We start from the raw sequence: 16,032 nt of genomic DNA, 5'->3' as shown, positions 1-16,032 counted from the left end.
TACAAGTGTATCGGTGTGCCGGGTATTGACAGAGGTATTCAAGTTAATGATGGGACAATTAATTAAACCAAATAAACAACTAGTGGTGAATTGCACAATGAGTCTTTGTCGTCTGGATTCAAGCGTTTGCCAGTTTAGAATTTTGAGTCTGTCCTCGTACGACATTGCACCTCGTTGTTGCCTAAGGAACATCCTCGTAGCTCTCCTTTGGACACGTTCAAGTTTTGCTGAAAGTGTTGTAGTATATGGGCACCATGCAGGCAGCCCATACTCAAGAATAGGTAATACAAGGAATCTGTAAAGGGACATTAATGCAGTTGGGGATGTTCCACCTGCCATATGCCAGATGAAACCTAGAGTCCTATTTGCCTTGGAGACAACACTGTTGACATGGTCAGACCAAGTGAGGTTATGATTGATCACGACTCCAAGGTATTTGTAGGTGGCAGTTATTTTGAGGGAGGATCCATGAATAGGGTTCTCTGGAAGGGCTAGTGTTTTTGTAGATCTGGTCATATGCATAATCATAGACTTATTGGTGTTTATTTTCATCCCATTGGCCACACTCCACAAGTCGATGGCATCAAGGTCAGCTTGCAAGGAAAGTTCATCTGCAGGGGATTGATTGGATAGGTCTATAGATGAGGGTGTCATCAGCAAAGAGCAAACACTTGGAATTGAGGGAATGGGAGATGTCACTGATGAATAAGTTAAACAGGAGGGGACTGAGGACACTTCCCTGAGGGACTCCAGATGTAACCGGAGACATGGACGATAAAGCTCCCTGGTACATAACCCGCTGGAACCGGCCAGTCAAAAATGCTTTCAGCCAATACCAAGTTTGACCACGGATGTTAAAGTTCTCTGCCAGTTTATTAAGGATTGTGTGATGAGGCATAACATCAAATGCCTTGCTAAAGTCCAGAAAGGCAATGTCTATGCGAGGTGGACGGGGTTTGTCCATGATTGTAACCCAGTCATAAATAGCATTTGTGAGCTGGGTGACGCAGGATTTATGGGCTGTAAATCCATGTTGTTCATCATTACCAAGACAGTTTGAGGAAATATGTTCATTGATATTGTTAGCGACTGCTCTTTCAAGGATTTTGCAGACAATGGAGGTTAAAGCAATTGGACGATAGTTTTTGATGTCGGTTCAGTTGGCAGATTTAAACACAGGGGTGATATTAGATAATTTCCAGTCCAAGGGTAGGGAGCCGTGTAAGAGCGACAAATTCATCACACGTAATAGCGGTGGGGCGATGGAGGAGACAGTTGAACGCAAAACTGTTGGTGAAATCCCATCAGGCCCAGGTGCCTTGAGAGGGTTGAGATTTTGCAGCGACTTTGTCAGCCATCCGAGTTCAATTTGAATTGGCGGTAGTTCAGGAATCGGTAAGGTACAGGATGGAGGCATTGATGGGCAAGATCCTGGAGGAGAATGAACTGAAGTAAAAAAATCGTTGAATGCCTGAGCGATGGCACTAGGCTTGTGAAGAAGTTGGTCAGCATGTTGAAAGGTTGGTGGACATTTAGATTTTCGCTGGTCTCTGACAAAACACCAAAAGCTGCGCTTGTTGTCTTTTTTTGCAAAAAGACTGTTGACATACTTCCAGTAGGCTGATTTTGTTGAATATTTCACTTTATTGCGTATTTGTTTGTAATGGAGCCATGCCAAACTGGAGCCGGAGTGTTTGGCTTTTGAGAACAGTTTGTGCTTGAGGTGAATCAGCTTTTTCAGTTCATGGGTTATCCATGGAGAGGCTTTATTACGACAGCGCTGTTTAGTTGGTATGCTGTCACGAATGGCAGCATGCAGGATATCCAGAAAGCCTTCCTACGATGCATTGGGATCAGCATCATCCAGGAAGGCCGACCATGGTGCAAGGTGTAGAAGAGTTTCCAAATGAGTCATGTCAGCTTTCCTGTATTGAAGATATGATCGGATGACTGCTGGTGGTGGAGGGGCTTTGTGTGCACTGAATGTAAAGTGTACAGCATGGTGGTCACTGCTGACTGGATTTGCAAAGGACTCCACTTGGGCAAACTTTTCTGGTCGATTTGTAAATATGAGGTCAATTGTGGACCCTGATGAGGACGAGTTGTTTGAAGGTCGCGTTACATCATTAACTATCTGTGTGAGTTCTAGAGAGTTAGCGATTTCTTGAAGATGCGCAGTAGATGCAGAATCATTCTGCCAATTTATATTGAAATCTCCAAGTAGAATAACACCTTCGTAGTTATGAAGATGAGGTTGAACTGAATCACATGCATTCTGCAGCTTGTCAAAAAATGCGATGTCTGAGTTAGGAGGTCTGTAGAGAAGACCAACCAGCCATTTGGACTTCTTAAAAGTCAAGGACACCCAAGTAAGTTCAATGTCCATAGAGTCAAACTGATCAAGGTGGACTGGTTGTAATTGATCATTGACTGTTATCATAATGCCACCGCCTTGACTGTCTCGATCACGCCGAATACTTGTGTAACCGGATATGCAAGAAGAAATTGTGTCAGTGTGACTGGGTGACATCCATGTCTAAGTGACAAACACAATGTCCATGGGGTTGAGTGCCAAGAACGATCGAAAATCTTGTTGTTTACTGCTTAAACTGCGGGCGTTAAACAGCAATCCAGAAATTGTCTTAGGAGAAACATCTTTGTGTTCATGTTGGTTGGAATATGCAGTGTCAGAAGATTCAAGTTGGTCAGTGGTGTGATTTTCAAAGACACTAAGGAATGAAGCATCACCACAAGAAGCAAATAGTACAGATGCAGCTAAAGTACATCCAGGGCAAATCCAGTCAATGGTGCTTGTAATGAGTAATGTGTACTGAGTAACAGTCATGTCAGGAATACATTTCTGATGCCAGTATAAATTGCAGTCCTCACAAAGAAGAGATCTTTGATTACACTTAACGGGACGACTGCATTTACCACAGGGATCTTTAACAGGTCCAGGATTTACTTCTATATCTCCACAGACATTAAGATTGATGTTAAATGTAGCTGTGGAGTTAGGATAGTAGTTGACTTGAGCTTTGCCAAACTTACTGCGTCTGTGGGATCCATATATTGGATTAATGTTCAGCCATATTTGATGCACACCAACAGAGAGCTTGGTGTAGTGCACAGGGAGTTGAGATGAACAATGGCTGGCAGGATTTTGACAATGGCTGGCAGAATGCTGACAATGGCTGGCAGGATACTGGCAGTGGTTCAGGCTGGCAGGATGTTGGCAATGGCTGGCAGGACAATGGGGTCGGTCAGGGGTGCAAGACTACTTGAAGATGCAGGATTTTTGTTGGAAAAACACTCCAGATATTACTTTTCTCAGCAGTCAATCTTTGAGAAAAGTATCCAGTATGATCAGCAACCACTAATCTATCATGTGTTGAGGAATTTACACTACTTTGAGGATCATAGACAGCAATATTTGTGAAAAAGTTGAGAGCCAAGCAAAAAGCTTGTAGCCTAACAGCCATCTTGTTTGCCAAGCTTCAATGAAGTACATAGTACAGACAGCGTGGGTGTAATGTTTAAGAATGGATGATGATCGATGAACTTAAGTATCAATGCAGTGACAGACACCAGTACTTTGATTGCATGATAGAACTGTTTGTTTATTTACTTGACCTCTGACCTTAACATAAAGTATGGAGCGCCTGTGATAAAGTAATACGATGCATGAACACTACATCCCTCTTCACCTTGAATTGAGCCCATGACATTAAACAATAAATGAAGGAAATTTACATGGTATGTGTCTTGTGATTTGACAAGTGAGTTTTTTTCTTAAACATTTCTTTTGAACTTCCAAAAATGTATAAGCTTGCACAGTCACATGAGAAGATACATTTTGCTTGAGGTCACTCCAAACATGCATTTTGTTTAAACACTTTGAAACAATTTTAACTTACAACTTTTAACTTTTAACTTTTAAATGCAAAAACACAACTGATGAAAAAGAGTGTTCAACGACAACTTTAAACTTTTAACTTTTAAATGCAAAAACACAACTGATGAAAAAGAGTGTTCAACGACAGTTGATTGGTTAGAGTCATGTCCTTTTGAGTTATTTCACTGTACATGCATAGTCCTTGAAGCGGGTTGGTGGGTTGCGTTCTCTGGGTGGGTTGCGTTCTCTGGGTGGGTTTCTACATGGCGCTGGTGGTGCGTGCGGCTGTGTAGGTGTGTCTGGCAATTCCTCAAGGTCAGACTCATCTGACTCATGTGATTCAACGTTTGAAGCGCGAGACGTTGCGAGTGATCCGGTGTTGTTTGCGTTGTGCTGTGATCATTGATCCTTTAGTTTTGATCACTGTGTAGGGTTTCATGTGGTATGGGGTCTGGCCGTTGGTGATCATACCATCGCGGCGGGCGAGCACACAATCACCCTCCTTTATGTTTGGCTGCTTGGCATGTTCGCGTTTGTCAGCGTACGCTTTCATTGCAGCTTTCCGTGTTTTGTCTTTGCGGTGCAATTTGGCATTGTTAGCAGATTGTGTAGTCTGAGGAAGGCGTGTCCGGATTGGTCGACCGAAGAGAAGAGTAGCCGGTGGGATACCAGTCGTAGCATGAGGTGTGGCGCGGTAGTTGCATAAGAATTGGTACATGGACTGTTTCCATGGTTTGCAGTCAGCGATGGATGTGCAATAAGTTTTCTTCAGAGTTCTCATGAAGCGTTCAACTTCTCCGTTCGCGCATGGCCAACGCGGTTTAACTTTGCGATGTCGAAATCCTAGGTAGTCACTGAAGTTTTCGAATTCGCTGCTATTGAAAGGTGGGCCGTTGTCAGTACGTACGACTTGAGGCACGCCGAAGGTAGCGAATATGCGGTCGAGCTTCGGAATGGCGGCTCGAGCGGAAGTTGATGTGACAATTTCAATTGCAGGATAACGACTGTAGTCGTCGGTAACAACTAAGATATGTTCTCCAGTGGGGAGGTCACAGAAATCAACACTAACCTCCAGCCAGGATCCTTTGGGGAGTGGTGACATTTGAAGTGGAGCTCTGGTGTTATCCATAGCTGTGGCCTGGCACATGAGGCAATCACGGATGTTTTTTCAACGAGACGATCGATTCCAGGGAACCATACTTTTTCGCGTAGGAGTTGTTTGATTTGGGTGATTCCCTGGTGTCCTTCGTGCGCGATGTCAATGATAGGTTGAGTCAAAGCATGAGGAATGACGATGCGTGTGCCACAGAGCAAGATATCGCGATTAGTCGTCGTTGTTACCTCAGTGCGTATCTTGTACAGACTCAGAAGCGGGTCACTATTTTGCTGTGCGTTGGGTCGTTTTTTAAAAGGGCTATGTCCCAATTTCCAGTGACCAGTGCGTTGATGCAGTGCTGGAGTATGTCGTCTTGTTGCGTTGCGGTGCGAATATCGTCGATCTTGACAGTCTTGGGTACCGCGTGTTGTGAGATGAAGTTGATGTGCTGTTCCGCGAGTTTTTCTTCTTGACTGGGACCTTGCGAGGACGGTAGTGGATGACGCCACATGTAGTCAGCTGGGTTAAACTTTCCAGGCTGATACTCAACAGTGTATTGGTACTCTTGAAGCTTGAGCACCCAACGCTCAATCCTTGCTGGTGCTTGATTGTTTGGGTTGTTGAACAATGTTGCCAGCGGTTTGTGATCCGTCATAACCGTAAACAATCCACCATAAACGTACAGATGGAAGTGGAGTATGGCCCATGTAATTGCCAATGCTTCACGCTCAGTCTGCGAGTAGCGTTGTTCCACTGGCGTGAGTGATCTACTTGCGAGTGCTACGATCGAAAGTTCACCACTGGCGTTGTGTTGGGCGAGGATTCCAGTGAGACCGACTGGACTGGCGTCAACTAAGATCTCTGTTTTCTTAGCTGGATCAAAGTAGGCCATGGTACAGCATTGTGCAACACGTTTACGAATCTGCACGAGAGCTTGTTGTTGTTCAGTTCCCCATGACCAGGGTGCTGCATCTTTAGTTAGTTCGCGTAAGGGCGCAGAGATCGTTGCTAGATCAGGGATAAAGTGACCGCAGTACGTGACTAATCCCAGAAAACTGCGAACCTCGCCAGCGTTTTGGGGCTCTGGAACGTTTTGGATTGCTTGGACCTTCTTTGGGTCTGGTGAAACACCATCACTACTGAAGACGTGTCCGAAGTATTCAACACGGCTTTTACTGAACTTACACTTGTCCTTGTTCAGTGTTAGGTTTTGCTCGCGGATGCGTTGAAGACATGCTTTGAGTCGCGAGTCGTGCTCCTGTTGTGTTTTCCCGAACACCAAAATATCGTCGCTGATGTTGAGGACTCCCTGGAGCCCTTGAAGAGCAGTGTTAATGAGATTTTGAAACACTCAGCGGCTGAACAGACACCAAAATTTAAACGCTTGTAGCGGTACAGGCCTGCGTGTGTCGAAAAGACTGTAAGGTGACGTGATTCAGGAGACAACTCTATCTGGTAATAGCCTGGGTTTAGATCAAGCTTACTGAAGACTGTGGATCCATTGACATGTGCTATGACATCATCAATCGTAGGGGTGACATGCCTTTCGCGCTGGATGGCCTTGTTGACTGATCGCATGTCCACACACATACGAATTTCCCCAGGTCTATGTGGTTTTTCCACAACATGGATCGGTGACACCCATGGGGTTGGTTCATCATGGACCGGTTCTATGATATCGAGTGATAATAACTTCTCTAGTTCCGCGTCAACATTCTTCCTAACGTGGAAGGGAATTCGCCGATGGGGCTGCGCAATCGGCTGAACTGTTGGGTCTTCATGGAGCTTGCACTGAAAATCTTTCAGCTTGCCGATCCCCTCAAAGCGGTCCGAGTACTCCTCAACAGCTTGGTACGTGAGATGGGGATGAGGGGTTGTCGTTGACTGTGTAGACAACTTTGACGATGCCGAGTTTTGAGGCCGACGCAAAACTGATTAGCGTATCCCCTGGTGGCTTTGTTACGAAGAACGTAAATGTGATGCGCGTCGACTTGTATGAGATTGATGCGTTGAATGTTCCTATGATCTCGAGGGGAGTAGTACTTCCATATGCAAAAACCTTGGAATGTTCATGCGTTTGCAGTGCTGGACGGGAAGGCAATGCGGTGTACACATCATTACACATGATGTTGATGGAAGCACCGGTATCAATTATTGCGTGTACTGGCATTCGGTTTATCATGACAGTAACTACAGGCTGTTTGGGCTTAGGAGATCCTTTGATACCAAACACATATTCATTGTCGTCAGAGCTGGAGTCATTGTCCTGGTTAACGACGTTCACTTTACCTCAAACATGAGTGTGAAAGTCACTCACTGGTTCAGTAGCAGACTGCTTCATAGATCTGAATGTGAATATCTCATACTCAATGTTCCTTTGAGGCGAGAAATGTTCAGTTAAATGTTCCTTGGCAGACGAATAATCTGATCCTGTATCCCCCAAGGTCTCGAAAATATCCATGACTTCTGGACCCGAGTAATGGAGGAGGAGCGCCCTCTGTTGTTTATCATCGGTAATGTTAAACGCTACGAAAAGATTATCCAATCTCTTCACATATTTCTGCCACCGTAGACCAACGGTAGATGGCTCAGTATGAGGCTGAAAACTTGGGAACTGAGGCAGATTTGTAACAGACATAATTGGCGAGAGTTCAATGTTATATGTGACGATGGCCAATGAGAATGTTGGTGTATTCTTGTTACGTTACGTGGATTACGCATCCAACGTGTGTGGTAAGAAATGCACAGAGTCAAGGAAAACGTACTCAAAAACTTACTCAGTTTTGACACAAATTTCCCACGAAAACTTGTCCTGATGACGATGGAAATAAAGTTTGATGTTTTAACTTTACAATGATCCCATCCTCGTCGCCAATTGTAATGTTTAAGAATGGATGATGATCGATGAACTTAAGTATCAATGCAGTGACAGACACCAGTACTTTGATTGCATGATAGAACTGTTTGTTTATTATTTACTTGACCTCCGACCTTAACATAAAGTATGGAGCGCCTGTGATAAAGTAATACGATGCATGAACACTACAGTGGGCACAATAATAGTGGATATGTGAGGAATGAGGTTACTGTGAGACAAGCTCTCACAGACAACCTCATTCCCTACGCACGTGTACATGTATGTCCACTATTCCCCATCGTGTAATAGAGATCAATGGGTATGATCTTGCGTAGAAAATGCACATTCAGCCGGCCAGCCAGAAGGAGGGCATGCAACAAACATTACGTCCACTATACACAAGCGTTTGCGACACGTACATTATTCGTGTGAATTCGCCGCTATTATTCAACACTGCGTTCTAAAATTAAAAGTGTTTTTTTCTTTTCTCTTACAATTACTTGGATATTTTTCTTAATTTTTATTTCCACTTAATAGTTCATTCCTTGTTTGCATGTATTGTACGATTTAATAAAATTATATTGGGCGGCTTGTTTAGCGTGTTTTATTGAGTATTATCGCAGCGTCTTAGTCACGGCTCGAAATCGTATTTGCTTCGCCCAAATCATGTATGTTGGTATCTCTGCTTGGGGCATCGAGAAAGGACCACGGAAGGAGTTCGAACTTCCCGGGTAGTAACAATAGAAATCAATGGCCCTTTGTGCGCGAGGAACGTCGATGCATTTTACACTTGGTAAACTACAGCTCACTTGAGGCATGCGTTGAAGAATGCCGTGTCTATTTCCTGACATTATTTCACTGCAAGATATTCCACAATAATGGAGTAGAAATTGATCGTAAAATAAGACTTCATCACATGCGCAGTCGAGTACAGTTCACCCTAATTCATAAAGACGAATGCAATCAAAGATTTTAATGTCAGCTATAGTATGTCAATGGGTTGTTTTTGAAAAACAACCGAAATTCATGAAATTTGTACCAAAATCATAACAAAATGTATCAATTATTAAAATATGATATTTTAGGGAATTGCAGGACCTCGCATGCTAAAGAAATACTGCATTTCTTAGTCATAAAATGAGCTTTTCCAAGATGTACAATGTATGCCATGTTCCCCAACGTTACCCAACTTCAAACAAATACTTTGATCATTTCTCTATGGTATAAGCAGGCCTCAACCTTTAGCTTCAGAGGGGCAAGGCCACTTGGCCTCAAAAGCTCAGAAAAAGAAAGGCCAACTGAAAGGGCACCAAGGCTTTTTTCAAACCTTTATTTGTTGATGATTATGTTATTATACTTTCCACTGATTTCAAGATGGTGGTCAACTTTCCAACCCATATTTATTTCATTGTCGCTGTTTACATGCTGTGCAACTGAAATTGAGTAAAAGTTTTAAAATATTTGTTGCTGAATTATTTACATTTTGTTTTTGCAGGGCTCACATTGCAAACTATTACCCCAGTAATTAACTTACCCCATTTGACCCCCCCCCCTTCTGCTCATCTGAAAACAAATCATTGCTCCAGAACAAAGAATTGTTGAAAAAATCATACAGAAAAAATATTAAGAAAAGTAATTCCCTGCGTGCTAATCGGAAGAAAAAAGATCAATTAGTCTCTGGCTCACCACCACCCCAACTCTGCGAGACAAACTAGCCCCACCCACCCCACGCCAACAACCCACCAACAACCCGGAGGCTCAACAAAATCCGATGATTTGGAAAAATAAACCTTAAAATTTAATATGGTTGTTGTGGTTGCTCTTGTTGTTGTTGTTTAAAAAAAAAAATATAAATAAATATGATTATGAAAATTAAAAACGAACCCCCACCCCTTTAGCACAAAATAATTGTATTGTGCATGCCAGCGTTTATGCCACGCTAGACTGCGTATAAATAAATACTATAAAAATGTAAACAAACGCACCTAATTAAAAAAGGCTTCTAAAGTTGGCACTTTGCTGCCACTCCAGCCCTTTCGCCTTCCTGCTTATTTTTGCATCTTTTGTGGGAGGGCATGCTGATTAGTCAATAATGAACTTGATGGAGTATGATGATCTCCAAAATTAGGGCTCTGCCTTTACCTCCATATAATCCGATTTTGAAGTTTTACAATTCCACGCTTGTTTTATGTTGTGTGTACACAAACATGTGTTTGGCAATGAAAAAGAAAGGCGCAAGGCAGGCAGATCACTGGTAGTGGTGGGTCACAAACATTAATCCAGTACAAGCCTTGGACACCAGGGAAATAGCCAGGGGAAAAACATAGACTGTATCCTGCCCTCGGCCTCGCGCCTCCCGGCCCCATCACCTACAAATACAGATCTCAATAGACAAAATCAGTGCGAAAATGCGTAATTTAGTGTAGGACTTGTAGCGAGTTTATACATTGGAGTAGTCTGGTGCTGCGTTTTAAGTAGTAAACAGCTCAACTACGTTTGATATGGTTACCATGCAACGTTTTTTATTGCACAGAAGCAGCACATTGTGAAAACTAGTGTGCGGGATCGTACGTTCCGAATTTACCTCCATAATTAAATGGATCACAATGTTTAAGGCAGTGGACACTATTGGTAATTAGTCCAAATAATTATTAGCGTAAAACCTTTCTTGGTGATGAGTAATGGGGAGAGGTTGATGGTAAAAAACATTGTGAGAAACAGCTCCCTCTGAAGTGCCATAGTTTTCGAGAAAGAAATAATTTTCCACCAATTTGATTTCGAGACCTCAGATTTAGAACTTGAGGTCTCGAAATCAACCATCTAAATGCACACAACTTCGTGTGACAAGGGTGTTTTTTTCTTTCATTATTATCTCGCAAGTTCGATGACCGATTGAGCTCAAATTTTCACAGGTTTGTTATTTTATGCATATATTGAGATACACCAAATGAGAAGGCTAGTCTTTGACAATTACCAATAGTGTCCACTGCCTTTAACATAAAATAGTATTTTTGGCAAAGGTTGCCACTGAAAAGGGCACGACGGCCAAGTGGCTAAAAGGTACGTGATTTTTAAAAGGGCTTCACGGCAATTCGCTGGGGCATCTCGGCAATGGCCGCTGGTGGCCGCTGTAGAGGTCGAGACCTGCTGCAGTTCCCAAGTATAGGCGGTTGTGGGCCGCGAAAGTCAGACTCACATGTCCGGTTCAACGTCTTTTTTAGCGCTGTGCAGCGAACACTTCAAGCCGTCGTGCTTCGAATATGAATACACCACCAGAATCCAGAATACACCACACATCAGACAACTCGACAGTTCGAACAATTCGATGGTTCAGACAACTTGACTTGACACAACTTGAAGGATGTCCAAGACTTGGTCGAAAGTTGAACGGTCAACCTCCGTTTCGGTGAATCAAAAGGTGCGGAAGTTTTTCTAGTAAAAAAAATAATAAATTATAGCTTGACCTGGGGATAGCCCTATTGGGTCATTCCGTGTGAAATCAACCAATGGGGTTCCGGCGTGGCGGTTTCAACTTTCAGCCGTGTTCAGTTTTCCGAATGACCAAATATGGTAACATTACGTCATGCGATGCCTGCGCACAGCAAACAAAAGTAGTCAATTTTTAGTGCTGTATTGAGTCATCCGTGTTACTCTCCGGTAGCTGTAGTCATGGCGGCGTCCACGAGTACAACGAGCGGGGAACGCGTGGATCGTATGAGAGAATTTGGTGTGGCACAAGCAGTGTGACCTGCTTACAGCTGTACGCATGAATCAAATTCCAAGTCGTTTCTGAATTAACCTCCCTCACAATGGGCGTGGCACCTCCCCCCAAGTGCGCGTGATTTGCGCCATTGAATATTGTTTCATTTTGTAATACATTTTAGAACGCCTTTAAAACAAGGTACTATTCTAAGCTGTAAATTGGTACCTAAGGTGACTTTCACCCAAATAACCCAAATTTTGCCTCATTCCCCTTTCTTTCTGCAGGCTGCTGAAAACACTAAATTAATCTGCTGAGAACACTAAATTAAACTGCCGAAAAATTTTATTTCCATTTTCAGACCCCCTCGATCGTACACATAATTGAAAATCAGAAAAGCTTGATTTTGCATTGTTTGTTATGTAGTACATTAATTAGACCTATAGTGGTTACCCCCAAGCAATGAAAGAGCTCTTACTCATTTAATACAATTTTGGCAAGGCCCCAAAGTTGGTTCCAGGTCCAAAATATTGAAAAAACACCGAAACTCTCTGTGACCTTTGACCTTCGCAACAGTTACCCATCATCTTTAAATTTACACCATTTGTAAATACAAGTCTATACTGCACTTGGACTCTTGGAGTGCATCATTAATTTGTGCAAGGAAACAAAGTGGCCCAAGTTTAGTTCCTTGAGGAACTCCTCCCTGTAAATCTCTGGAATCTGAGAGTATGTTTTTGTAGCGGACACAATGGGATCTTTTATCCAGGAAACTACATACCCAGGGCATCACTGAAGGTCTCACACCTACATGTAGTTGAAGTAATTTATTAATGACTATGTTGTGATCAATTAAGTCAAAAGCTTTACTAAAATCAGTTACTACTACATTGCTGGTACTGTTCCGAGAATCTGCATATATATGTACAAACAGGGTATCCATTAACTTGATTAGATAGTGAGATGTAGAAGTTCCTTTGCGGTTTCCAAACTGGTTGGGGTCCAATTGATCTCCAATGCCTGACAGGATCCAGTTTGATACAAATGTTTCAGCTACCTTAGCAAAATGATTAGTAAGTGACACAGGGCGCAGTTGATTCCAAATCGGCTTCTTAGTCTTAGGGAGAGGAACAACAATAGCTTGCTTCCATTGACTGGGGTCGGTCCTTTGTTGATAAGAAGAATTGAGGATGTCATCATAGGCTTGCTGAGTTCAAAAGCGAATTCTCGAATTATCCTCGCTGGAACACCATCAGCTCCTCCTGCTTTCCTACTGTTGATATGCCTTGATTGGTTGAAGACATCCCATTCTTGTAGGGAGGGACAGGGTTCTGGTGCAGGTAAGTATGCTGGTAAGTTGTTCATATCCAAGACAGGAATGTCCTTCACTATCGATGTGAAGTGATGGTTTATACTATCAGCCACTTGCTGCGTGTTCGCTGGATCAATACCCGATGGTGGGATAATTGAGGGAGTGGACTTGGACCCCTTTGTCATAACACGAATTTCACGGTACCAGCCGGCTGGGTTCGAAGACTTTACATTCTGAACTCTGTGATGATAATGGTTAACCTTTGCCTTGGAGATTAACTGGATGATTTTATTCCTAAAGGACTTCCACTGCAAATTTACCTTTTTTAAACAGTTCTTGTCGCTTCTTTATCAGGGATTTAATATGTGACTTCATCCATGGTTTACCTCTGCAATGTAGTTTTACGCATCGAGAAGGAAAATGATGATCAATCTTCTCGTTTAGTGTTGCGTACATGGAGTTACATTTAGATTGAACATCCTGTTCATTCCGAACCTCCATCCAGTCATGTTGCGCAATCCATTGTCCGAACTCAAGTAAAGCTGAATCTGGAATTGGTCATACATGTACATGGGCAGTCTTTATTTCATTGTGCGGCTTAAATTTTGGCAAAGGTTGCCACTGAAAAGGGCACGACGGCCAAGTGGCTAAAAGGTACGTGATTTTTAAAAGGGCTTCACGGCAATTCGCTAGGGCATCTTGGCAATGGCCGCTGGTGGCCGCTGTAAAGGTCGAGACCTGCTGCAGTTCCCAAGTATAGGCGGTTGTGGGCCGCGAAAGTCAGACTCACATGTCCGGTTCAACGTCTTTTTCAGCGCTGTGCAGCGAACACTTCAAGCCGTCGTGCTTCGAATATGAATACACCGCCAGAATCCAGAACACACCACACATCAGACAACTCGACAGTTGAGACAGCACGACCGTTCAGCAATTCGATGGTTCAGACAACTTGACTTGACACAACTTGACGCATGTCCAAGACTTAGTCGAAGGTTGAACGGTCAACCTCCGTTTCGGTGAATCAAAAGGTGCGGAAGTTTTTCTAGTGGATTGGCTGAATGGCAAAAAAAAATCAAATTCAAAGTCGTTTCGGAATTAACCTCCCTCACAATGGGCGTGGCACCTCCCCCCAAGTACGCGTGATTTGCGCCATTGAATATTGTTTCGTTTTGTAATACATTTTAGAACGCCTTTAAAATAAGGTACAAAGCTGTAAATTGGTACCTAAGGTGACTTTCACCCAAAATCCATCAATTTGTACATGTTCCTCAGGCATATTTGGTCTGAACCAGGATTCCGAGATGAAGGCAATGTCAACCTTTTGATCATGGACACTTTTTCTAAATTCTTCCATCTTATTGTTAAGTGAGCAGGGGTTGCATACGAGCAAGCTTGGTAGGCTCTTTCTCACATTAATGGGTGCAGAAAAAACATTTTCTTTGTCTTGAGGGACAGCACGCAAGTTTGATGTATCGATTAATCTGATTTTGTCCACACCATTATAGTACTTCCTTTCAGATAGTCTGACACTAATTTTCCGTTGCTTATGCTTTCCTGCTCTACATCCTCTAATTGTTTTAGATGCACAAATACCGAGTTCATTTAGTGTTTTCCATGTTGATGAATCGATACGGGTGCCACTGGCTCTACCCATATTCAGTAGCACAGCTGTCGTGTAGCAGAGGAGTCCCATGGCGATAAACACAGCAAAATACCAGGGAACCAGACTATTTTCTCGAAGCTGGTAAAAAACGATTCCTCCAGTCTAAAAATTTCACTCAAATCATTGACTGCTGAAGTTTTTCAAACTAACATTACAAACTGCACTGACTCACCGGTATTTATGACTTATGTCCATGATGTTGCGTGCCCCAAAGGGGTTATGATCGAGCAAAGCCCAAAAATTGTTAAAAAGACGTAACAAATCCACACAAAATGAGCAAAATTAACAAAGAGAAATGAAAATGCGTTGGCAGCCAACCAGGGCGCCCTCAATAAATCTAATCTGTTTCTAAGCACGCGCGTACACACAACCCACACGCATCAGACCCTTCACAAAGTTTTTGAAAAATATTTCAAACCTCAAATTTTCAATTAGGCCTACACTCTACAGACACTATGAGTTTTGACAGTTGAAATTCAACTGTCAAAACTCAAAGTGTCTGTAGAGTGTAGGCCTAATAATTGTATTTTTCCCAGTTTTTTTTAACAAAAGGGCATTTATTTTATGAATGGGAATTAAAGAGTAGTGACTCGTTCTTATTAAACGTCCGTTTAAAACCTTGCAGAGGGTCGATGCCGTGTACTTCTAGAAACTAGTATAAGGCTTCCCCTGTGAGAGCCTTATTTTTGAAGTAGATGCCGTGCACTAAAGGCCCTTCGGTTTAAGCCTTTTTATCACATGCAGTTCGACTTCGACCCTGCCGGCTTTAAACGGCCGTGTAACAACTCGTCGCTACCCTTTTATTCCCTTAAATACAAACCTGGTAAGCCTTGATACGTTCTTGTTGCGCTACTTCAGCATTCATTGCTACGTTAACCGCCTCGGTCAGCTTTCCACACCAGTTCAAAAACTGACTTTCCATTTCGGTAAGTTGTTGTACACTGCCTGCTAGCTGCTGCCAGCAAAGATTATAGAGCGCCGTTATTTATATAGTACGACTTGACCAGGGACGGACTAGACCAAAGATACTATAGACTAGCTAGCTAGAGCTATGGACAACCACGTGCGGGGGCCGGGGGGGAGGCGAGCTTTTTTTATCATGCGCCCTCTATTGGCAATATGCAACAGGCACAGTGCATGCAACAGTGTTAGGTAGCGCGTAGACTTGTGTACAAGTCGTTAAATCGGCCCCACGCGCTGAGATAGTGCTCCCCCGACAACACTGCTCTCGCGCGAACTCACTGCTCTCGCGCGAACTGATGGCTCTCCGATTTTGACTCCTCATTAACGTCAAAATCGTTTGTAAACAAAAGAAAGGTCTATTTGTATATTAATGGTCATCATCAACCTCGCTACCATGGGCAGCTAGCGCACCGTATCACCCGCTTGCTGAAACGACACAGCCGTGTTGATTCCAAGCTCTGTGGACGAGCGAAATGAGATCGATACACATAGAGAACGAGGTTGAATGCTTCCTGGCCTATGGTTTCGCTCGGCCCCCATGGAGGC

At 43.2% G+C, this 16,032-nt stretch overlaps 1 protein-coding gene across 1 annotated transcript; it reads right to left on the bottom strand.

Annotated features, from left to right (window-relative positions):
* Positions 1 to 4,235: 4,235 nt before the first annotated feature.
* On the bottom strand, positions 4,236 to 5,042 carry LOC117291688 (insertion element IS476 uncharacterized 39.2 kDa protein-like). Its single transcript, XM_033773576.1, has one exon. The coding sequence runs from the start codon at positions 5,040 to 5,042 to the stop codon at positions 4,236 to 4,238; it is 807 nt and encodes a 268-aa protein (XP_033629467.1).
* Between the last annotated feature and the right edge of the window lie 10,990 nt (positions 5,043 to 16,032).

Source organism: Asterias rubens, chromosome 1, assembly GCF_902459465.1.
Source record: "Asterias rubens chromosome 1, eAstRub1.3, whole genome shotgun sequence".
Classification (NCBI taxonomy): Eukaryota; Metazoa; Echinodermata; class Asteroidea; order Forcipulatida; family Asteriidae; genus Asterias; species Asterias rubens.
This window is presented reverse-complemented; position numbering and strand designations above follow the sequence as displayed.

Excerpts from the sequence above, each read along its gene's own strand:
- LOC117291688 (XM_033773576.1), bottom strand. The coding sequence starts at position 5,042 with ATGTGCCAGGCCACAGCTATGGATAACACCAGAGCTCCACTTCAAATG.